Source organism: Carassius gibelio, chromosome B6, assembly GCF_023724105.1.
Source record: "Carassius gibelio isolate Cgi1373 ecotype wild population from Czech Republic chromosome B6, carGib1.2-hapl.c, whole genome shotgun sequence".
In the NCBI taxonomy this organism is placed as follows: domain Eukaryota; kingdom Metazoa; phylum Chordata; class Actinopteri; order Cypriniformes; family Cyprinidae; genus Carassius; species Carassius gibelio.
Window position 1 is genome coordinate 13,014,136 of NC_068401.1, and position 25,672 is coordinate 13,039,807.

General features: G+C 36.6%; 1 protein-coding gene across 4 annotated transcripts; it reads left to right on the forward strand.

Moving 5' to 3' along the window:
* The first annotated feature begins 1,193 nt into the window (after window positions 1-1,193).
* Window positions 1,194-25,367, forward strand: lepr (leptin receptor). Of its 4 annotated transcripts, none has more exons than XM_052559322.1 (20): window positions 1,194-1,431; window positions 4,168-4,238; window positions 5,777-5,829; window positions 7,040-7,213; window positions 8,102-8,219; window positions 8,504-8,685; window positions 11,263-11,408; window positions 12,047-12,185; window positions 14,944-15,216; window positions 15,304-15,409; window positions 15,496-15,707; window positions 16,309-16,460; window positions 16,794-16,947; window positions 20,295-20,377; window positions 20,473-20,689; window positions 21,059-21,262; window positions 21,393-21,470; window positions 21,560-21,653; window positions 22,849-22,924; window positions 23,136-25,367. In XM_052559322.1, the coding sequence occupies exons 2-20, from the start codon at window positions 4,234-4,236 to the stop codon at window positions 23,883-23,885; spliced, it is 3,216 nt and encodes a 1,071-aa protein (XP_052415282.1). In that variant the 5' UTR covers window positions 1,194-1,431; window positions 4,168-4,233; the 3' UTR covers window positions 23,886-25,367. The 4 variants fall into 4 exon arrangements, with proteins under 4 accessions (XP_052415282.1, XP_052415283.1, XP_052415280.1 ...); XM_052559323.1 differs by having other exon boundaries at window positions 1,195-1,431; window positions 20,476-20,689; XM_052559320.1 differs by lacking the exons at window positions 1,194-1,431; window positions 4,168-4,238 and having other exon boundaries at window positions 5,757-5,829.
* The last annotated feature ends 305 nt before the right edge of the window (window positions 25,368-25,672 follow it).

The following is a 25,672-nucleotide window of genomic DNA, read 5'->3' on the forward strand; positions in this document are numbered from 1 at the left end:
TTAAATAAATGCTGTAATATTGCTATAATAATTAGGTTTTAATTACATACTTAAATATGAAATCAAATATATTTGCTTATGTTATGAAAAGTTATTATAAGTGATAGGGTCTAAGTAATAATAAAAGTGACCCTAGAGCACTAAACCAGTCTTAAGTCGCTGAGGTATATTGGTAGCAATAGCCAGCAATACATTGTATGGGTCAAAATTATAGATTTTTCTTATAATTTTAACTTTTTTAAGTAAAGGTAATGTTCAATTAAGATATTTTGTAAATTTCCACTTGTAAATTTATCAAAACTTAATTTCTGATTAGTAATATGCATTGCTAAAGACTTCATTTGGACAACTTTCAAGGTGATTTTCTCAATATTTTGATTTTTTTTTTTTTTCGCTCAGATTTCAGATTTTTAAATACCTGTATCTCTGCCAAATATAGTCCTATACTAACAAACCATACATCAATGGAAAGCTTATTTATTCAGGTTCCAGATGACAAAAAAATGACCCTTTTGTGTTCCAGGGTCATAAATATGTTTTCATAAGTGAGATATGGATTAGGTATTAGTTCTACAGCGAAAAACAGTTGTAGAGTAAATTTCATTTCACCTCAGTGTTGGGTTACCACATTGATCCCATCCATAGATCGCATCATGTAAGATTATGAGCACGTCACGTGGGAGCCTCCTCGCGCTCACTTTAGGTGATGACAGCATGTTGAGATCATGCTGATGACGTAATGTCGCTAAACTCCAACTGCAAGTGATATATTTTAATTACTGTTTACTTATTATTCAGTATATTTCCTTATTACCCTTAACAGATCTTTTGAAACAATACCTGTAGTATATCATTGTTAAAAACAGGCTACCAGATTATCAACATTTTTGAGAACTTTTAGCTTAAAGATATAATTTTTTGTTCTTGTGTAGCTTGTTCTGAAGAGCTTATTACGACTGAAAATAAATACATTAAATAAATATAACCAGAATATATTTAGTCGAGCTGAGTGAGTTTCACTGGAATTGAGTATCTACTATAAAGCAGTATTCAGACATTTCCTCTAGGAAGGTGTGTACGTTGTTAAATAAATAAAAATGCTGCAGACTTTCCTTCCCTTGCCAAAATTTAAACAATGAAGATGATTATGGCTTGACGCAATAGGCTCCGTGACTGGTGCCCCTCCCTCACAGCGGCGGCGGCGGGCAGCGCTCGAGCTCAGGATGCAGAGCTCTGGAAACATTAGGAAAGTCTCACGCCTCTCTGTATAGTCTGTATAACCGACGGCAGACACTATTCTTTACAGGAAGAAGCGCTAAACTCTGGACTTGGAGCCTTATCCTCGTTTTTAAGCGAAGAAGGACACTACAGTAAGACCTTGCCAGTGTAGTAGCAACAAATCCACGGACAGCCAGAGAGCGATCACCTCAGGTGAGACATTCTGCACATATTTCACACCGAGTTCAGACGGATGGTCTCAGGCAGCTGTGATAGCGGTTAAACTGTCCTTCACTCTTAGATAGCCACTTTATCGCGCTTGAGGTCTTTTATTCATAAAACCACGAAGACCTGTTTATTGGTTTTCTGTTTCTTTACTCACTTTTTGTAATTTAGTGACATGTTTTGTGCGTGCTTATCCAAACAGTCTTAAGTGTTCACTTAATAATGTTCTTCCAGATTAATGTTACACCGACACGATTCGTGTTGTCGTTTTACTTAGTAGCTGAATATGAGTGACAGTATTATTCATTATCTTGGGGTTTCCTTTTTTGTGTCCAGAGCAATGTCAGTGTTTCCGTGGCCATAATAGCGGTGTCCAAATCGTGAACGAATCGTTGTGTTGAGTTTGAACTTTTAATGAATCTTTTGAACCGGTTTACATATATGTCCGAGCGGTTCGCGAGTCAATTACTCACTGAACTGACTCATTAAACAGAGAATCATCTCTTTTGGATGTGTCCGTTAACAGTAGAACTGAATGGTCTTATAGACATGTGGACTGAACTGAGGATTTGATGGGGAAAAAGTTACAAGTGTAACATTGGACGCTACAAATAAATGCAGTGGAAATGCAATATGCTTACAGCTTCATTGTTTGACCGTTTTATTAACCCATACGAGGCAAATAAGAGATGGCATTGGCCACAGAACTTCTGGTGCAGCACAGTGTATGGAAAATTATAAGAAAATCAAGCACAAAATATAATCTTGAGGAAGTGTTACATGATAGTACAAAGGAATATTGTATGAATCACTTTTACACTAAAGCTATGTAGAGCTTCTGGAGCTCATAATTACAATGTATGGTTTAACTTGATATATAAAATTTTTATTTTTACTAGTTTATAATATATAATATATAGCTGATGTATTATAATATAATGTAATATATGAAAGAAAGAGTTTGTGAATGCTATACCAGAAGCTTGCATACCACAGTGGAAATAATTTTTTACAAAATTTGATTATTTTATTCATAATGCTTTCATTTTGTGTCAACACCACCCAAAATGAATATTAACAGAATAGTAACATTTCAAAGCTGATGCATTCAATGTGTTGCTTGCTTTGACTATTGCAGTGAGGAGGGAAACAGTGATACACTGAAGCCACTCAATGGAAAACATCCAGATGTGCTAGAATAGGTCTTCTCTCTAACTTGAATGTGGTGGGGTTTTTTTTTTCAGAACCAATTTTTGAAAGGAAACCATCAAGTAGAGAAAATCTGATGGATGTGGCATGGCATTTGAGGAATTATTCCAGTTGATTATTTACTCTGATACACTGATAAATTCATAATCCTCTAATTAGAATTAATTTAAATGATTTTGGGTTCAAATCCCTTTAGAGCAAAGCTGTCCAAACTTTGTCCTGGAGAACCAGTGTCCAGAAAAGTTTAGCTCTGATCTAATTAAACACACCTGAACCAGCTAATTAAGTTCTTACTAGGCATACTAGAAGCTTCCAGGCAGGTGTGTTGAGGCAAGTTGGAGCTAAATTCTGCAGGACACCGGTCCTCCAGGACAGAGTTTGGACACCTCTGCTTTAGAGCATTATCACCGTTGTGTCACTTTAAATCGGTCATTTATGGGTTAACATTGTTTGTTTGTTTGTTTATTTATTTATTTCAACATTTAATAGTTCTGCACCATTTAATTCACACATAGGTTAAACATAAGTCCTATCCCAGAACATCTGGACTGTTTTCCATTGAGTGGCTTCACAATATTACAGTTTTCCCTCCTCATTGCAATAATCTAAGCAAGCAACACACTGAATGTATCAGCTTTGAGATGGTCTAGTATTTTGCCCGATCTAATATTCATTTTGGTTAGCATTCGGTTTCATGTCGTTGACCCAAAATTGGACATCATGAAAGTGTTTTTGATATTTGATAGGGGACTTTATATGAATATATGAGATGTTTACATTACAAGAGCCTTTCTGCAAAAAAGACTTTACTGAAGTGAATGACCACTTGCCTTTTCTCACTGCATATTGACGTATGACCTGGTTTTATGTCAGATTATCTTATATCATGTTTGGTTCAGCAGCAGCTCCAGGTGGCTCTAACAGATGGTTTAGAAAGCATTGCATTATGGGGCCTGTAGTGTTTTATTTGCAGGTTATGAAGCATTTTTTTATGCATTTACTTAGTTCATTAGGTCATTTGTGTTCTGACTCATCGCAGCATGGTGGCAAAACAGGCTTTAGATTTCACAATACTGTTCAGAATAAAATGCCAGGAAATGCTAAACATGGGTGTTGCTGTCGTTAACATGTTTGCGCAGGCACACAATCAAAACAGCACTTTGTTAATTTGATCTAGAATTTCAGTACATCCAGGAACTAAGGGCATGAAAAGCAAGAGGGAAGCAGTCATGCATGTTAATGCCTTGTACAATAAAAAAGTGACTTGTTTTGTCAGAGAGTGTAAGCCAGAGAATCAAAAGCAAATATAGTCAGAGCAGGGTAATTCACTTGAAGCCGGTGTCATATTACTGCCTGAAAATTTTTGTGTGTGCCAGAAAAAATTTGCCTGCTTTATTTTCCATTAAGTGACTCAGGAAATGACTCTGCATCCCTTTAGAGAGTAAAACTATTCATGTCTTCTTCATCTTCTTCAGTGTTTAAGTTTAAATCAAATTTGTCTATCTTCCCACACAGAGGTCATTCCTCTCTTGTACTCCATCACTCCATCAAGAAGAGAAATGATGCTCACAATCATATGAAATGATGTAAGTATCTCTAATTAGATTTTATTAGGGCTTGATTTTAGCTTGACTGTTGCTTTCAAAGTGATTCATTCATTTTCTAATGAGATGGAATTTGTATTTCTGTGAGTAATTTGGTCATTTTGGAGTGGAATATGTACAACTAGCCAAGTAACATTGCACACAGTGCACAGTATTGCACAATATTTCCTATTTCTTGAAATCTTGATGTTAAGAAAGACAAAAGTCCTTTAAGAGATGAGTTCAATGACACATTCTCCTAACTTCCCTTTCTTAACGTTTTCCAAACTATGTAGCTTGATGGGTAGAGGCATGCAGTGTGGTTTTAAGCAATGTTACTTAAACTTTTCTACTGAAAATACAATACAGTAAAATTGTATTTACATAGCACAGTTTAAATACAACCGGAGCTGACTAAAGTACTTTACAACACTGTACCAACAATAGGCAAATTAAAACAGCTGTAAAACAAAATAATACATTAAAAGACAGCAAACCAAGTTTGTTTACCAGTAACCATCAGGCCTGGACATTTAGAGGGGTACTGTAGTTCACCCAAAACTGAAAACTGTCATCCTTTACTCTCCCTCAAGTTGTTCTAGACCTACATGACTTTTTATCTTCTGTTAAAAAAAGATGTTTTAAAAAGCTTCTGGTCCCCATTGACTTCCATACTATTTTTTCTACACTATGAAAGTGACTGGGGACCAGAAGCTTTTTGGTAGAGTACATGAACGCATAAAAAAAATCAAGCACATAAAATTACTAAAACGCAAAACTACTAAATAATTACTAAATTATTATAATTACTAAAATGAAAACAAAAATTCCATATTAATAAACCCCGCGTTGTTGGCAGAGGGAATTAACACCAACTCGACCCAACAACTTTTACAAAAGATGGCTTTCAATCGTCAGCTCAATTTTTTCAATAAAAAAGATATAGAGTAGATGTAGTGTAGGCAATGCTTTATTGCAGATAATTGCCACCGTTTGCATTAAGTAGTATAAATAGCAGGAAATCCTGCTATTTTAACATAGTAAAAATAGAATCTATAGCTATTTGCTCTTAGAGTAAATAGCATATCACTAAAAAAATACTGCTATGTTCACGTAGTGTTAATAGCATCCATCGCTAAGAAAATATGCTATTTTTACTTAGTGAAAAATAGTGTAAATGGCTTCTATTGCTATTTAACCACTGCCTTCATAAAAAGTATTTCTATTTAAATCATGCAAAAAAAATAATAATAATAGCAACAAGCTAGCAATGTGATGCTGATGTTATATAGGCTCCATTCAGAATTTAATAAGAACATGTAAAAATCTAGTTAATTTAGCTCGAAGCATTTAAAAAACAACAACAACAACATTAACAGAAGTGCTTTGACTTGGCACTGGAATGGGGTTTTGTCATATAATGAGTAAACTAAACGCTGTCACGCTGTTTGAGCTTGGAGATTTGATTATTCCATTGTGGAAGAAGGTAGTGAGTCATATCCATACTGAACCATTTTACAGATGTCCTCTCTTTCCCGCAGGTCTCTGTTTATCATGCTTGCTCTTCTTGTGAATTTCATTACCATTTCACAAGGTGAGTCGTCGATGCATTAAGCTAAAATTACACTTCCTGTTTTCATTCAAATTCTGTATGTAGTGTCTTTTCATTGTTTCCCATTTCCTATCTGCTGTCGAGGCAAAGACCTACATAGCATGCTGGATACCCACCAGCTGTCAGCAGTCCCTCTGGCCACCTCTGAGATGCATTAGTGTGGGTTATGGTTGAGCGCACAGAGTGCAGGAGGCAGATGAATGGACAGAGAGATAGAAGAAGACAGAGAGGTAGTGAGAGAGAGAGAGAGAGGTAGATTGAAAGTAAGGGGTGTAGGAGGGTGATGATTACACCCACATCATGAATCAGACTATAAACTTTTAACGGTCACCTAGGGGCCTCACATTCAGAGAGATGTACAGATGAGAAAGGGCATGGGCCCTGGGCCCCACATCGATTATCGGATGATATTGGTAATTAAAAGAAAAATTATTAGTATTGATCAGTGTTTATATAACAAACTGTGAATTTGCATTTTACCTATTTAATAAAAATAAAATCTAAAATAATTCAATAACTTCAGTTAATTGATTCAGTAAAATAGTAATGCCAGCCATTTATCACAAAAATTATTTGGCCAGCAATGTATACATTTTGATGGCAAATATATTTATCCTAGCATAATATGCAGGGACAAATGTGAGCATATAATTTGATATTCAGTAAAATGCAAATACTGTGTCACTATTGCTCTTTTTGATCATCCTGGCCAGCATGACACAGTAACACAACTATTGGCATTTATTTGGGGGCATCTGTCTTACAGCCAATGGAAGTTGGGAGAGTGTTTGGGAAATTTTTTAAAATAGTCATTATTTTTGCAATTCCATGTGTCAAATCTAGTGGTGCAGAAATTTAACACACTACATCTAATTAATTAACTGTAGTCTTTATGTAAAACTAAACTGAAATGTTAAGATGTTCTTGAGTAAGTACATACTTTTTCACTCAGAAGTACTAAATCTTTGTTTGGAAATCATGCAGTATGATGGCTCGCTTATGTTGCAGTCGTACACAGTAGTGCCGTCCTTGAGTAGCTTTCAGATGAACACTTCTGAGAACTGAATCTGTCAATAGATTTTTCTTTTATATGTAAGGTCTGTGTCCCTAGAGTTTTTAATTTCCCACTGTTTGTGAAATTTGAATAGTATTGCGAATCTGTGTCACTCACGTTGAGATCCTTGTGTTCCAGGTCTTGCTGCTTTAAGTCCTTCTGATGGCAGGGGAGGGGTTTATGAAGACCTGAAGTGGAAGGCTCTGTTGTGTTGCGATCTGCCCTTTGCTCAGACACTTGACGATGGTCTTTCAGATCACTCACCTGTAGGACAGTGCCAGCTGCAAAATGATACAAAACCAGAATTCTCAAGTAAATCACCCACCCTTTCTGTGCGATATTACAGTCATTGCTTTTGGAATGACATTTTCAAAATGAAGTCATGTAAAGCACAGTTTTATTCAAAAGGAAAACAATGATTTAAAATTTTAATAATAGTTCACATTATTACTGTTTATGATGAAATAAATGCAGCATTAGAGACTTCTTTCAAAAACATTAAAAATCACATAACTCGCAACTTTTCAACAGTAGTGTCCAAAATAAATGAAAGGCAATTTATGACTCAGTCTTGCCATTTTAAGGTCTCAAAAGAGCAGTTTTGTTTGTATTTGCATTAGATGACCTTATGTGTTATCTGAAGAGGTCTTAGCTACAGCTGTGAACCAGAGAAACTAAGAGGATCGACCTCTCCAGACAAGTAGATGGGTGCCATTACATGCTAATCAATTCTTATTACTTTCTCTTCTCTACGGTAGGCCTCAGGACAATAATTAAAGTCTACAAATAAATTTATAAAATGCAAAATAAGTTAAGGTTTGCAATCCTATTAAAGTGTAAAGTGGATAGCAAAAACAAAAAAGGAATCACTACAAATACTCAGAGGTGGATGCTTATTTTTTCCCCCTAACATTATAAAAAATTCATAAAATGAAAGAAAAAATATATATACTTTTATTGGATTCTTCAAATGGTGCAAGTTTAAACTTAAAAACAATCCTGACAGAATTTCAACTAGACTATGAATAATTGATTTTTTTATGTTGAGTCAAAGCAGTGTTTTGTATCTTTCATGTTATTTGCACTCCATGAAACGAGGCTGTGTTCTGATAGGAATAATTTGCAGATGTTATTTCTTGAGGTTTCTAATTGCAAAAGGCTGTGATGAGAAGCTAACAAGGGAATGCAATCTCATTTCAGGAAACTGTTTGGACATCCTGTGCTGGCTTGAAGGTGAACGGACAAATTTAATTTGTAATGCAAAGAGCCACAGAGCAGCAGCCACTGCGAGCCCGCTCACTGTTAGACCTCAATTAGTGTGAGTCCTCTGTTTTCATTCTGCTCTCCACAGACTGCTGATTAGCTCTTGTGTCTATTTGTGAGGATTAAGTAGATGATATAATGCATCTAGACTGTATACTATATCATTAATGATCAACTTTTAAAATATCTTTATTATTTAATTAACATTATTTACGTTTTCTCTGCTGTATATGACGACACCAAATGATAAATATTTTTGTTTGTATTAGTTCCTTAGAGGCTTGATCTACTGTTAAGTATAATAATGTAGATATAATAATTGACTTTATTTTTTTTTAGTGTACAGATGAATGTACTTTCAGATGAAGCAAACCATGCTGCTCAGTGTGCCGGGGAAGATACTGCCATGTGCTCCATTTCTCTTCATGGCAATGATGCAACTGCCTCATTGAACATCAGTATATCTTTAAATGGGAGTACTGCAGTGTCACCCAAGATGCAAGTCAGCACGCATCATCTGCGTAAGAACTGCATTATGATTTACAGTTTTATTTAAAGCTTTATCTCTGGTCTGTCTATCTATATGTTTGATTGTCTGTCTGTTGTTTTATCGTTATATCTATCATTCGATCCAATCTGTCAGTCTGTCTGTTGTTTTATCTTGTGTTCTGTCATTCTATCACTCTGTCATTGTAAAAATCATTAAGTAAAAACTGTAATCTGATTGCTTAGCTTCGGCTGACTGAATGGTAAGCGAGTTCCAGAACAGTTCTGCAAATAATGCTGATTTAGTCAGTCTTATGTTACAAAGTGCAACCGCCTATTTCATTTCCTTCGTTCCCATCCATGTTTACTTTGAGGGATGTAAAATTCTTAGAAATGCTGAGTTTCCTTTTGGCATAAATGTACTGCAGATTTTGTTATTTCCTATTGTATTACTCACAGGTCTTAAACATGGTCTCATGACACAAACCTTTCTCAGGGAAAACTGCTAAAACATTTTTGTTCATGATTGATTTAAAGTGTTGTTGACTGAGTTAAACTGTTGTTTTAGTTTGATAACTCAAGTAGAAAAGGCCAAACATTTTCTCCATTACTGACTAATGTGAAATATTGCGATGATACATTTGTACAAATGACTGATCATACAGCATGTCACATGTTATTTTTTAAACAAAGTTCTTTTTTGTGAAGAAAACTGAACTAAAATTCATCTTCACAGTAACCTGTAAATAGACGACTCTAGCCCGTGGGTTCATGGAGACTGATGCTAGGGCAACAGGTGTTTTATTAAGGTGTGTTTGTTCTTTTGGACTGGAGGCTAAAGAATACACATCTGTCTCTCAAGTGTTTTTCCAGGCAGTGGATTGAAATGGATTTTCACAATGCCATGGTTAAACCACTCACCAGGTCCAAACCTTAAGTCAAGCTCTTTTTTAGTCATTGTAAAGGTACAAAAAATATTTTTTTTAACAAAGCAAGATTTTAACATTTTAGTAAGATTAGTGAGATTAAAGGGATACTCATTAAATAAATTAAGACGCTGTCATCATTTACTTATTCTGACATTTTCACTTCCCTCTTTTCTTTGAAGTACATTAGCCTCATTTCCACTGTCGGGCCAGTGCGAGCCAGGGCTTTAAACGGGCCGGGCTGGCGGGGCTAATAGCCTCGTACCTGTAGCACCGAGGCCAGAATAGCCACAGTCGAGCCTGAAGCTCCGCTGCGCTTCACTAAAACCCGCCCCTTTACACGCCTCTCGGGTACAATGTCACGCAACTCCACCATTTCACCGACAAAGATAAGCTATCAAAAAACTAATGAGAAATAAGTCACTGGAACTAGCGCAATCACAAAACAAACACGATAAAAGTGTCCTGTTTATTTGCATACTTTGTTAAATATTCAAAAAATTCAAAAGCATCGATGTTTTACTATAGAATAAGTGATACATTGATCATAATGAATAAATTTATCAGGACTCAAAATTAATCACACAGAAAAAAATTATTTCTATTTTATTTATTTATTTTTGTAGCCACAGTAACGTTAGCCTGTGCGTCACATTTAGAATGAATGATAATATTTCTATTTTTATAAAAGCTCCCGAACAAAAAACATGATTATAATTTTATGTTAGCCTACGTGGAGCTAAACTCTTGAGACGAGACTTATGACAGATATATAAGTTACTAAATAAATACACCATCGTGATAGAGAATAAGAAGCTGCCATCTGATTTCTCCAAGTGGTTGCATTTACCATGTTTACTATGGTAACATTAATGTTTAGCGTGCATAGTCTTTTACATCGCTTATAAATATTTCTGCCTTGTTTAGTGATTGTAATCCACATCGGATCAAGTTATTTCAAACACTCAAACACTGCTGACTGAAAGTGAGTTTTGAGCTCAACTTATTTTAAAAGTTTTTAATACTGGTGATATAACTCTTTCTGACACTCTCCAGACCCGGAGAAACCCCACTTTTGTTCATAATCACTCCTCTAGCCTTAGCTGGCCCGCTTTGGCCCAAGGTTTTCATAGGGCCAAAAAACCCTGGCCTTTGGCCCAGAGGAAGCCCCGACGAGGCACGATCAAGACCCGGAAGTGACAGTGGAAACGTGACTGGCCCTGGCACGCACTAGCACTTTTTTTTGTTTTTTTTGCTCACATACTCTCTTAATTTCTCTAAATGGTTCACCATCAGACCTTTGTAGAATGAATACATTTCATTGCAGGCATCTGGCTTGGTTTTCCATTTGCTAAAGATGTTTTGCCAGTCTTTAAGAATGGGGATTCCCCTGTGATCATGTCAAGATGTTAAACTGGTGATTTTTGCCATATTCACACCCTCCACCGCATTTTTACACGTGCCCCACCCAACAGCCGTTGAAGACACTCTCATGAATGGCGAAATGTCAGAAACAACATCTCATAAAGATCATCAAAAATATTATTAGACTTATTATCATTATGAGACTGTGTCATACTTTTGGGATGTCTAGACATAGAGCTGTTGTTACATGGTCATTATGGTCTATCACGATTACTCTTACAGGTATATATAAATATTTTGTACATATCCTCCTTTTCACAGGAAGACCAGAGCCACCTGTTAATCTGCATTATGATGTGACTACTGAAGGCAAAGTAATATTCAGATGGAGTGATGCACAACCTAACAGTGATGCCATAAACTATGAGATCCGATACACATCCAATTCCTCGCTTCAGCAGTGGGAGGTAATTGAACTCATTTGTTGGTGTGATGAATGTTTGGTAATAACATTACAAAGTAATATTTGTGAGAGCTACTGTATAACAGGCTCCCAGAGAATGCCACAGATGCATAAGCTCTTGCATGGTTGATGATTAAAGGGATTTAAATGTACCTTTCACCAGATCTTTATCCAATGATCTCATTTCGCATTTTTGTCAAAAGTGTGATTTTTCACTCGCATACATTTTTGTGTATTTGGACAGACTCTAAAATATCAAATTTAAACCCTTTTACATATGAACCCTTTTTTTAATTTGTATTGATTTGATTTGGTATTGAATTTTTATTGATTTGTACGTCAAACTAAAAGGGTTTACAGAATAATGTAAATATCAATATAGTCTTCATATATCTAAAAATATGTATCCAAAAAAACTTTGAATATGAATACTGTTTTAATGAATGTCTTAGTTAAATGAATCTGACATATTTAAATGAGCAAGTTTCTGCAGATTTTCCATATGATTGTGAAAATGTGAAAGGGTTTAATAATTGACCTGTATAAAAATATTTTGACTATTACTCACATCTTCTGTGAGCAATAGATATTTGTTTAACCTACACAGTTTGAATGAATCTGTTTGAACCATGGCTTTTTTAGGTGGTGAAGGTCAAAGGTCGTTCCTGGGTCTCTCTGAATGAGCTCAGTTCTGGGATTAGATACATGGTCCAAGTGCGCTGCCAAAGCCACATCAACTACTGGAGTGAATGGAGCCAACCCTTTAGTCTCACACTGGATGGTAAGGATCTGCAATACATCAATTGTGCGCACCAATTCTGTTTATGTGGTATGCTTGTACATCTAGTCAATGAATTCATTTAGTTACAAAGTCAAAGACCTCCTCCCATTTAATGACTCATAAGGTATAGTGAATAAGTAAATATATGCAAATAATGACATTTATGAAAGGTTCTCAAAATGTTGCTGCCTGGTATGCTCATGTTCCCATGGCTTACAGCCTTCTGTTCTCAACATTAGAGTGCACAGGTGGACACATTTTACCTAACATCATTCAGTCTAAAAGCGGCTTTTAGTATACATCAAACTTCATGCAAATTAGTGCTTTTGCTGTTCCAGTTATATTTCTCTTTCAGGGAGATCCATTGTATTCTCTAAGCCTCCACTTTAAGAGTTTGACATTGGATAATTACATTCATACTGTATATACTTTGCTACTCTGCATCTGTATGGTGCTTTGGCTTGTTGCTGTGCACTCACAATATCTGTTTGATTTGTCCTCTAGAAGATGCATCCAATACACTGTTCATTTTCTTAATTAATGGCAGTGCTAAACAGTCAGTTTTCTAATGTTTTGAGGAAGCATTAATATGCCATTTGCTTGGTTACCAAGGTCAAACATTGCATTTGCAATGTATATGTTATACTTAATACTTTTAAACCAGATCTACACTGTACAAAGTGAAGTGAAAGTGAAAGTGAAAGTGACATTCAGCCAAGTATGGTGACCCATACTCAGAATTTGTGCTCTGCATTTAACCCATCCGAAATGGGCACACACAGAGCAGTGAACACACACACACACACACACACACACACACACACACACACACACACACACACACACACACACACACACACACACACACACACACACACACACACACACACACAGCAGTGGGCAGCCATTTATGATGCGGCGACAGGGGAGCAGTTGGGGGTTCGATGCGATGCTCTCGTGGAGAGAGAGCTGTTCATGCGCTACCCACAATTCCGTCCGGCCCGAGACTCGAACTCACAACCCTTCGATTGGGAGTCCGACGCTCTAACCATTAGGCCACGACTTCCCCACTTCCCCATAGGGGTTGTGCACACATTTACATAAATATCCAATTTTCCATGCCCATAATTACTGCAAATATTTCCACACAGTGATGTAGACATGTGGGGGAGTGTTTGAACAAGCTGTTTGAGGGAGTCATGGCAGTCTGAACTTTGATAAATATCTCTTTGGATTTGAGACTTTAGTCTTTGCAACTTTACAGATCATGCACCAAGAGCCTCTAACACTCCGTAGAGAAAGGAAAAATTTAAATCGCATCATATGTCGCCTTTAAACGCCTTCATAATTCAAACGGAACACCAGTTTGCATAATAAAAGTCTTTCTCTGGGCATCCTGTTCAGTCTTAGGCCAATAAAAGATCCTTAAATTCAAAGAAGTTGGATGTGAGCACTATATATCTTTAGTGGATATTTAGTATAAAAATACATAAAATATATATAAAATGATTTTTTTAGATAAACCATATTATAACACTGTCCCATTGTAGAATAGAGCTTTATTTATTATCTTAGCTGAATACTGACACTAATAGGTGGGTGCTTATTTATATTCTTATTTTAGCCAGTCTAAAATACTGCTGCCAACTAATGCTGCACTTACAGGTAGCTGCACTTTGGGCTGTCTGCATATTAGTTAATGTTTCAACAGTTTCAGGTTGATTTATCACAAGATACTTGATTCTGCCTCTGTTTTCCTACTTTGATGCATTACTCATGTAGCACCTGTCATTTTGTATGTGCTTGTAAGCTTTTTAAAGGAGGATCTTACATTGTTTTTCTGATATGCTAGTTGGGTTGTATATTTCCAGAATCCATGCTGCGCAAGTATCCATAGCAACTAAGCTTCAGGTGGTTCACTAGCATTACAATAAACCTACTTTCTTTTCGCTGCAAGGGACCAAGATGGGATCGGGGGTAAATAAAAATCAATACAAGGGTGAATCTCAACACCTGTCAGAAGCATGTCTAGGTCATATTTCATCCTGAAAGAAAACTACTGTATCACAGTGTTGAAAATGTAATGAAAATGATAATTAAGAATAATGATGAAAATTAGAGATGTAAATAAAAGATTAAGAATGGAAAATTTGAAATTTTCAGCTATATTATGCTATTTTTAATTTTACGGATAAATATGCTTAGTTTTTAAGGTCACAATGTATAAATCCTAATAGTACAAAATTAGGCTTAATTTTCCTGATGCAATATAATTTTGTTTTGGGAAAAAAATTTAACCAGACATGTTGTCAAGAGATTCGCTGACTTGCTGATATGCCACATACTTTCTTAAAGGGATCGTTAACCTAGTCAACTTCGGAACACAAATTAAGATTTTTTTGCTGAAATCTGAGAGCTTTCTGACCCTGCATATACAGCAAAATAACTACTAACGTAACTTGAACCACTGATGTCACATGGGCTATTTTAACAGTGTCCCTACTACCTTTCTGGGCTTTGAACGTGATAGATGCATTGCTGTCTATGCAGGGTCAGAAAGCTCTCGGATTTCATTTAAAAGCTTTATTTGTGTTCCGAAGTTGAGTGAAGGTCTAGATCTTATTGTTTTGGAAAGAGATGAGGGTGAGAAATAAATGACAGAATTTTTATGTTGGGGTCAACTAACCCTTTAAGTCTGGTTTATTTATTTGCATGTTTACTGCTTTAAATTTTTCTCTATCTTTCTCTGCTCCTAAAGTCAGTTACATCCCTGCTGAAATCTTCACGACACCAGGGTCAAAGGTCACGGTTTACGCCGTCTTCCACAACCGCAGCTGGAGTGCTAGTAAAGCTGTGTGGATGCTTAACGGGCAGGTGAAGATTCCAGAAAGCCAGTACAGGGTAATCAACGATCAGGTTAGCGCTGTCACTGTGACGGTTGATGAACCAGGGTTTGATACTCTGATGTGCTGCCACCAGTGGGGAGAGAGGTTCAAGTGCATCATCGCCTATGCCAAAATATACACAGAGGGTAAGCTTCAAATTATGGAGGACAGAAATGTAATAAAATGTTGCTTTCTTAAAAATCAATACATTTTTAAAGTGTCTCTTTTTTCAGGGATGTTTAATGCAGATTTGACCTGCCAGAGCAAGAATTCAGAGGTGGACACCATGAGCTGTAAGTGGAATAAGATCACATGGGCACAAGTCAGACTACTTTACAGGTGTGAACACAATCACAGCTCATCTATTTCTATTCCAGCCAGACTGTTTATTGCAAAGATGGTAAAGATATTACTTTTTGTTGTAGACAATATACATCAATGTGTGAGACCATACCAGAGATGGAGGGCAGCAAAGAAGATGAAGAAAACATGAAGTGTCCATCTGGAGCAGGAGACCCCAGGGAGTGCACTTTAAGAAACCTTAGTCTGTACTCCTGCTACAAAATCTGGTTGGAAGTGGAAGGAGGACATGGAAAAGTGAGGTCATTTCCAGTCTACGTTGCACCCATTGACTATGGTGAGTTTCAAAAAATTTTCAGCAGTATTCCATTTGGAAATCCATTTGGAATTCTGTCGACTTCTGAATATACAGTAGAATTAACTGTAATTAAACATATCTATAAACATACACTACTGTTTAAAAGTTTGGAATTTGTATGAGTCTCTTATGCTCATTCAGGCTGGATTTATTCGACCAAAAATATAGTAAAACAGTAATATTATGAAGTATTATTACAATTTAAAATATTTTTATTTTATTTTAATACATTTTGTTTTACTTTAGCCTTCAGTGTCACATGATCTGTCAGAAATCATCTTAATATGTCGAGTTGGTGCTCAAGAAGCATTTCTTATTACTGTATTTTCACAGTTAAAGACTATTGTTTTGGAGGAATAGGATATATATATATTTGCAGGATTCTTCAAATAGAAAGTTCTAAGGAACACCATTGATTTGCATTCAATTTAGATAAATTTAAATATGGCCTTGCTGAATGAAAGTATTAATTTCTTAAAAAATATATTTTGATTATTCGTGTATATTGATCATTGTGAAATGTTTTTAGAGTAAAAACAATGTTCTCTTGAATAAGTTTCCCCTGGGTTTGTTTTTTTAGTGAAACCAGATCCTCCCTCAGATCTGGAAGCAACCACTTTGCCAAATAAAACCTTGAGTGTAAGCTGGAGACGCCCCAATTTGCCAGTATACGACATGCAGTACGAGCTGCGCTTCGTGGCTTTGCGTGACATGCCAAATACACAGTGGAAGGTAGGAAGACGTTTCTGGAAGCTGGGGTCTCAGGGGGAAAATGAAACCAGAAAGCTGAATAAAATATATTTAAGTTAATGCAGAGGGCAGGCAATGAATTACTGTGGTCTGATCTGTTTATCTGTATAATTGAGATGCTGGAAATTGAAATGACAAGCTAAATTGATCCTAAATTAAAATCCCTTCTTCTTACTGTGCCCACTAAACTTCATAGCACTTCATTTTCAATTTATCCCTTTTAGATTTCAGAAGGAAGATGGTTACACTCAGTACTCGGGTATGAGGTCTGCAATTTTCTGTGGCATTTACAGATGAGTGTTATGTCCCTTACAGGTAATCGGTCCTCTTCTGGAACCACAGGCAGAGGTTCAGCTTGCAGAGTCCTGTGTTCAGTTCAAAGTAGAAGTTCGCTGTAGAAGACTGAATGGCTCTGGATACTGGAGTGACTGGAGTATGGGTTACACTTCAGCTGTTTACAACAGGAAAGGTAACATTATCAATATAAGCTGTTCTACTATTACTTAGCCTATATATTCCAGAAGCCCTAAGACACATGCATCATTTTGCATCTTTTTTAGTTATATGAAATTGAAAACATGTTGAGAGCGATATGGTTGTAGACTCTTCAATAATATATTAAATAAACAGCTTTAATTATGTGGTGATCACAAGAAAATTATGTAAGCAATGTTTATGATGAAACCCACAGTACTTTGTCTATATATATTAAATTAAAATTTAAAAATTAAATTTATGCATTTAGCAGACGCTTTTATCCAAAGTGCATTCAGGCTATCAATTTTTACATATCATGTGTTCCCGGGGAATCAAACCCCCAACCTAGTGCTCTACAAGTTGAGCTACAGGAACACTATATATATATATATATATATATATATATATGTATGTTCACAAAATTCACGGTTCGGTTCGATACGATACACTGATGTCACGGTTCGGTTCGGTACATTTTAGATACAGCAAAATGTAAAAACATCTAAACTTTTCAGAATGCCGCAAGTGCACCGCGGGTCATGTGACAAGAACTAACCAATCAACTTCATCCTTTCCCGTAACAACGTTGAAAGCTCAGCCAAGGTGAAGGAACAGCTGATCATAGTTGTATATGGATTGCAATTTTGAAATAAATTTAGTAGCAGAGCTACTGCAAGCGATTTTTAGAGCTGCAAATCCATTTATCCTTTGCTGAAATTTCCGCGTCTCATGGAGAGAGCACATCATTGTTGCTTAGCAAAGACAGACGCCTCAGGGGCGCTCTGCCCGAGCGCTTTGGAAAGGAGGAGAAAGCGGTGCGACTAGCGTTTTCCACGCATTTTTAGGCACGATATGTGAACGGCCCCTAAGGCGCTCGCTCACTCAGCACGCGCTGAAGGCTCGTTGCAAAATGTTTAATGCATTTAACAGACCAGAAATAGAAGATCCTCCAATAACCAACAGGTCTGGTATTTGAGTACACCTTGGATTCCCTGGAAGCTATAATGGTGATGATAGAATGAATGGTAAATAGTAAGGTCTTATATCCGCGGCTATAACGTAAATGAAGCCTACCGATCGCCACGGTGATGTCTTTTGCCCTGTTTGAATCAGTTGGAAATGTCGGTCTAAATGCTGCGGGGATAGTTTGTTGCGTGTATGTTTCTCCTTTTTTTCGTCTTTTCCCAGATACTGACAGAATAAGGTGATGTTTTTTTTTGTATTCCCGCTGGTGTTTTTTTTTTGTTTTGTATTCCCGCTGGTGTACCCTATTGTCATGTAGCAGATGCGACATACCATTGTTTTTTTATCCACCACTCTCTTGCAATCACCATTATAGCTTAAAGAGAATCCAAAGTGCACCCAAACACCAGACCTGTTGGTTATTGGAGGATCTTCTTTTTCTTGTCTGTTAAACGCATTGGCCATTTTGCAACGAGCCTTCAGCGCGTACTGAGTGAGCGAGCGCCTGACTGAGTAGCCTAACATAAACATATAAGTTGGTGTTTTTTCTTCTTCGTGAGTGTCAGGGGCGTTGCCTGTTACATCGTTTGGGTTATTGGGCTACCTTGTTGAACGCATATCATTATATTTCTCTTTTTTTTTTTTCAAATATAATTAATTAGTCCAATGAACCGTTCGGTACATAATGCTTACCGCGTACCGAACCGAAAGCCTCGTACCGAATGGTTCAATACGAATACGCGTATCGTTACACCCCTAATATATATATATATATATATATATATATATATATATATGACAGCAGCATAAAACAAAACCTAAATCAATGAAGCCAGACCAAACTAACTGCTGAAAAGAATATGCAGGTGAAAAAAATAGTTGCCAGCTGATTTGAAAAGATAAAAACAATCAGATTAGACAAAGTAAATAATTCTTTCATCTTGGCCTTGAAAGCCATCGTGAGTCTTCATTCTTATTCTGAACACACACCTGCTTCATAATATCCGTCTGTGTGTCTGTGAGTCATGATGAGTAACTTTATAATTTGTGGGAACTTAATGTAATGTTTACAAGAGGGCTGATAACAATTTCAAATAATAATAAACACATATATTCAACTTACATTCTTTTTTAAAACTTCAGAAAATCTTAATTTCTTACATTTAATTATATTAAACATACAGACATCCTAAATATGAGTTACTGAAGTGATCGTAATTTTATCGTAATTTTATGTCTCCGTAGTAGGAATGTTTTGAATTGAACAAAATTTGGCTAGAAAGTCTTGATTAATGGAAATTGCACCACATATCACCCACCATGACTTGCGTATCACTGTAGGAATGTGAGCTGGAACATAACTGCTGCGGTGAAGATCAGTATGTGCTTGTAATACCATTCGTATTATCTTTATATTAGTGCAGAGCTGCCTGCCTGTGCCAGAGCTCATGCTTTTGAAGTAACCGTTGCTAGCAGATTGTCATCACCATTACAGGATATTATAATCAGAGTCATTCAAGGTTTTTTTTTGTTTTCTTTGTTACAATATGTACAGAGTTGTAGGAATTTGCCACACCTTTTTCTTAGCAGAGAGAAGACTTAAATGGAAGTTTGTAGTCAGAAGTTCCAAATAACAGATAAGAAAGATCTGTCCCTTATCTTAACTTTCTAGAAAGTCATAGAACTCGATTTGGCGCAATCCAAATTCAAGATACAGCTTTTCCAGATACCATTCCTCTCTCTCCAGTCGAATCGTTTCTTTACTTTCTATGATTATACTATCTAAATGAAAGAAAAAGGGTAAAAAAGAATCTTGCTTACTGAATGAAAAATGCTTACATTCTAACTGACATTTATTAAATTTGTTAATTAGTTATATAATTATCTATTTAATAATGTACAACTTTTTTTTGCCAATTTGCAGTTATTATGTTATGAAATATTAAGTATTATATCACTATATTGGTAAATATTAAGTAGCACAGTGTAGATCTGAAATGTTTTTTTACAACTTTTTGTTAATTGTATACTGTACCTTGTGTAATTTATTCAGAGTTAGCCATGAAAATAGCCTTGATGCTGGCATAGCGTTAAAAATGGAATCAATAAATAAATACATTTATAAGATTAATAATAAATAATGTTTCTTGAGCACCAAATCAGCATATTAAAATTATTTATCAAGGATCATGTTATTTTAAATTGGAATATGCAGTGTTCCTCTTTTTACTGCATGTTTGATCAAATAAATGCAGCCTTGACGAGTATAACATTTTTGAAAATGTATCCCTATATCCCAGCCCATATCCCAAACCTTTTTTAATATACCTTTTTGAGCATAAGAGATGATCATGACTGTATGGTGTGTGGTTTCAGCACCAGAGATGGGACCAGACTTCTGGCGTGTTATACAAGAGGATCCTGTTAGAAATGTGACAAACGTCACTCTTATTATTAAGGTTGGTAAAGACTGACTTGATTGATTTACTCTAGCAACAAATTAAGTATAGAGTATAAGATGTAAAAAGTTTGAGCTCGAATGTTTCACTTTCAGCAGCCTGTCCTAGCAGGAGATCCATATAGTTGTGTGGAGGGTCTGGTGATTGAACACCAGGCCTCGGGGAGAGCCGTGTGGTCAAATGAAACCACATTGGCTCAGTTTCACTCATTCCAGTGGAGGAAGGAAGCGCACACAGTCACCATAATGTCTCGCAATGCTTTGGGCATCTCGACACGGAATCGAAACATGACGTTGTTGCATCAACCCAAACGTGAGCTGACTTGCTTCATCCCCTTCCTGTAACATCCTGTGAAATTCTTTCACTTCGGTCTAAAGCAATCTAATGTTATCAATGTTTTCGTTTGTTTGCCTTCAAACAAAACCTGTCTATTTATGTGCCTATTGATGTTCTTTTAATTCATCCAGCCCTAATTTGTCCTGGTAATTGTTTTGATAGAAGCTTGGTGTTGTTTGTTCGGTGAAAGGGTTGTTTGGGATGGAGATTTGATTTAGTTATTACAAATTTTCAATGAAACATGACAACAGTAAGGTACTCTGATATTTTGTTCCTGCTTGTTATTATCTGTTCCTAGATTCCCCGATATGTATGAATTAATCATGTCCTTCTTTCCTTTTCTAGGACGATGCATACGTTCATTCAGCGCAGTTGCAAATTCTAGCTGTGTGTATCTTTCCTGGAGCCTGTTATCTGATCATCCAGTGCCTCAGTCATTTGTCATCGAATGGCTAGACCTGAAAAAAGACCCTGAACAGGACGTGTCTTTGACTGAGAGGCTGCAGTGGGTCAGAGTTCAGTCCGCATCAAGAGATCTCTCCCTTTGCCGTACGATGTTTTACTTGATATTCTTCACATATTCCTCATATTTGCATATCGGTTCATGACAGAAATGACAAAGGGTTTATCCTTAGCAGTGTAAATTATCTTTTTGACAGTGTAATTTGTTTTTGTACAGGTCGTTTTTATGGCTCAGAAGAGTTCACCTTGTATCCGGTGTTTGTGGATGGTGAAGGGGAGTCGGTGCGATACACTGGTGGGTTTTTACACATTTTACAAATATAGTCAACGAACACCACATGGATCTGATAGAAAAATGTGTTTTTCTTTGGTTTTGTGATCCAGCTACTAGGGGCGACCCTGCAGCATACATACTCCTACTGATCATTGCGTTCCTGTCAGTGGTGCTGTTTGTCACTCTTCTGATGTCACAAAACCAGTAAGACTTACTATCCTCTTCCGGACAAAATAAATATAGTTACAGTACCATTATGTTTTTTCTGTGAAAAAGGGTTTCAATGCTTTTAGCTGTTATTTGTTCACATTAATACTGGATGTCCCTGCTGTACCAGTGTATAATGGGTTAATCTAGAGAATAAACCCAAGGCTAAGGATGGCCTGAAGGAAAAATTCTTGGAAAATGTTCAGACTTTCTGTTTATCTACCTGAATTACCTTTTTAAAATGCTTTGGAGGCTACAATCTATATTGATTTTGTAAGGCCAGTTGTTTGAAATAAAGTAAGGCATCGTACGCTGATTTGTATGGGATATTTGGTTGCAATGAATGTCAGAAATAAAATACATCCATTGGTTTATAGTATGCAATGCTCATAAATTGCAATAGTGCTCATTCCTAGCAATAGAGTAGTTTGCCTGAGGGTAAATATTTCACAAGTTCTGCCAGAGATGATTATTAAGGTAACAAATAAAATAACTTTATCATCTGCTCAGACTTGATTCTCAGGTAATATTGTGACATTGTGTTACCACAAAAAAGCTCTTGCTCTCGTAAGGAGTGGCAAGAGGGCAAATTTATTTGAGGGTTTGGAATTTACAATGTGGGTGATGGAATCTGTCTACTCTAGATTTTGATTAAGCAATAGTTAACAACAAAATTAACATTTGCTTAAATTGCTGATCCACGACTCCAGTCCATCAGTTCACGAGTTCACCCTTACATCTAATCTGAAAGTGAATAGTAAGCATATTTTGGCGTGCTGTCCTGGGGGAGGGGTCCGGGATCCCCGGCACATAGCCTGAACCCAAAGAACTCCCCCTATCCATAATTTGGGATAAAAATAGATTAGAAGTGAGGAGTTGGGGTGGAGGAGAAAAAACTGAAAAAACTGTCGTAGGACAGGAGGTAGGAAGGCTGCATATATATACACTTGTTGTGCTAGTTAAGATGGTTAGCTAAACGAAATGCACCTGTGCCAAATTGGATGATTATCTGATCGTGCTCCTCCCGAACTTTGTTAATAAATGTTCATTTAACTTCATGAAACAAAAAAGTCTATAGTTCTAGTAAAGAAAGTCCTTTCTCGTTACAAATCACGTCAAAAATCCACCTGCATATTTGTTTAGAAGAGCGTTGGCTTGCAAACAGTGCTTGACCTGTGCATATTTCTTACAGGATGAGAAAACTCATGTGGAAGGATGTTCCAAACCCCAACAAATGCTCCTGGGCCAAAGGAATGGACTTCAGGCAGGTCAGTGTGACCTAAAAATGAAGTACATCCATTCCAGATTCAAATAGAGGAGCACTGTTTAATTGATAAATGAAAGACATTTAATTGTGTACATGATATATGGGTAAAAACATATGCTGCATGCTCTGCTGGGAGGAGAAAGAGTTTTAACACATTCAGTACATGTTGGTTAGTACATTTCCATAACATATCTATTACCTTCTCCTTGCAGATTGACACCATAGAGAACCTGTTCCCTCACCCAGAGGGTCTCACTGCCTGTCCACTGCTGCTGGTCTCTGAGAGCATCTGTGAGGTGGAAATCATTGAGAAAACTCATCCTGTTACGCTTGAACATGAAAAAGACAATGAAGTACCCATTCTTAAATCTGGAGACAAAACAGCTACAGATTCTGCCCTTCTAGCAGACTCCTCCGAACCTCTGTCTCTGGAGGCTTCCACTGCTGCTGCTACTCCAGACACATCAGGCCAGTCCTCGGTGACGTACTCGACCATTCTCCTCACCCATCAGCCCAGTCTCCTTCGAGAGCAGCAGGAGAGTCTGAGCAGCTCCAGTGATGAAGGCAACTTCTCTGCCAACAACTCAGACATTTCTGGCTCTTTCCCTGGGGGACTCTGGGACCTGGAGAGCCATGCGTGCTCTGAAAGCACCAATCCCCGCCATTCCAGCTCCTATAACTCTGTGGAAGAGTTCTCGGAAACATCAGATCAAGATTATGAAGCACCAGAAAGCACAGGTGTAGCCAAAGACCTCTACTACCTCGAGGTGAACGAAGAACAGGAGGAAGAAGATGAAGAGGAGATTGCGGAAACACAGACTGAACAGGAAAATAATGAGATGAAGGTGGATGCCAGGCCTCTTCTAGAAGGCAAAAAATCCACAGCCATTGATTCCAATGCATCTCAAAGCATTCCTCTTTATCTGCCTCAGTTTCGGACTGAATGCATTAATCCTCCCTGAAATAATAACAACAGCACCACTTGGTGGTAACATGGGATAATGTTTTTCTTTATTGGATGGAGGTCCACAGAATGCCACAGCGAGGATCTTCAGTAGGGCTGCACCATTTGAGAAAATAAAAATAAAAAATGAATACAAATTTCGAGTTCAATTTAAATTTTTTATTTCATTATTATTTTTGTAAAGGGCAAGGCTGCATGATCTTGGAAAATCATGATAAAATTTTTCCTGATAAAAATTGTGATTTTAAATATCACATTTAAATTATATTTTAGCTCCATGTTTTCTGTGCTTGTTTGTAGGACTGCAGAATTTGCCCCAAAAATGTGATTATGTATCAATATGACTATAAAATCATGATTAATATTATTAACATTTTTATTTTTTGTATTGCTAAATGGAAAATAATACAATAAATGTAAAATACAGAATGGTCTATTTAAATAAATACTATAATAACTTTGTTTTAGATCACAACTGTAAAACTATAGTACTAATGTTTATGGCTGTCTTGATTTCTTAGTTTAAACCATCAGCTGCAGGGAGCCTTTAAAGCTTCTCTTTTGTTGACAACATCCAGCTTCTCGTTAGCAGTTTGTGAAAATGGTTGATGCATGTTTTGTTATTGCACAATGCTCATCAACAGATTGCAGAAATGAGTTTATGTAAAGCAGCATTTATTTGGAACCAGTTCACATGTAAAAGAAAACAGCGCAACTTGATAAGCCAATTTTGCTATTTTGTTTTTAATTTTATTAATTGTGCAGCCCTATTTTCCACCCTCAACCGAGTAACTTTTTTTTGTTAAATTCTCCTCCTACCAACCCAGTGTCTCACATGACTCTTTTATGATCCATTTGACTAGGAATGGATCTTGTCCCTATTTCATACCTTAGGGTTTACAGCTGGATTTTCCAGGCTCATTTGATAAGGACATCCAAGCACAGTATAAACTCTGAATGTCTCAGTGATGGGTTGATGATCGGCTTGTCATTGCTGGAACTCGCTGCTTTCCATCTTCATCACGTGGAAACCTTAGGAAGACTGAAGTGACCACACTAACTGGAATGAAGAGTCCGAAGAAGTGTTGTGGTCACAGTCACGGTTTAGTGGCTGTTTGTACATTTCAGGTGCTTCATCAAGTCCAGGTTATCATAAGTGAAGGGGCTTTTGAAGAGGCGTCCGTCAAAATATCAGCTTTGTGAAGAAATAGCCTCTCATGTGTGCATTTACATTGGACTTATTCATTCATTATGAATGTATATTTTGTCAGTGAGGTCTGTGTTCTTTGAAACTCAAATATTTTGAGTTTACAAAATGTCATCTATTTTCGGTGTATGGGATTTTTTGATGCAATGAGGGTTGAATGTAACTCGGTGTATTAAACTTGTTATATATGTCAGAGTATCAGTTAGAATGTGTGTACAGTATACACGTATTTCTTGTCTATTTTTCTGGTCAGAAAATAAACTATTTACTGCAGTTATGGCTCAGTGGTTGTTCGTAAATTAGTTGCAACAGTACTACATATTATTTTAATAAATAATAAAGCTTTTTTTTTATTAATCTTACTGTTTTCATAGACTAGGCCTTCCGCCTTAAGCAGCAATGTATTTGTACTGAGAATACCAACAGATGAACGGATTTATTTCGAGACATAAGAGATATAAGTTAATTAAGAAATTACATTTATGAATGAATCCACCAATCCTGCTGCAGAATGAAGAAAATAACAATAATTATGTTTTCTTATTGTATTATTAATTGTCCATAAGAGACAATTAATA

Excerpts from the sequence above, each read along its gene's own strand:
- lepr (XM_052559320.1), top strand. The coding sequence starts at position 5,757 with ATGTCCTCTCTTTCCCGCAGGTCTCTGTTTATCATGCTTGCTCTTCTT. Across the intron at positions 15,410-15,495 it reads CAAGTCAGACTACTTTACAG|ACAATATACATCAATGTGTG; the intron begins GTGTGAACACAA and ends TTTTTGTTGTAG. Across the intron at positions 21,654-22,848 it reads CTTCTGATGTCACAAAACCA|GATGAGAAAACTCATGTGGA; the intron begins GTAAGACTTACT and ends TATTTCTTACAG.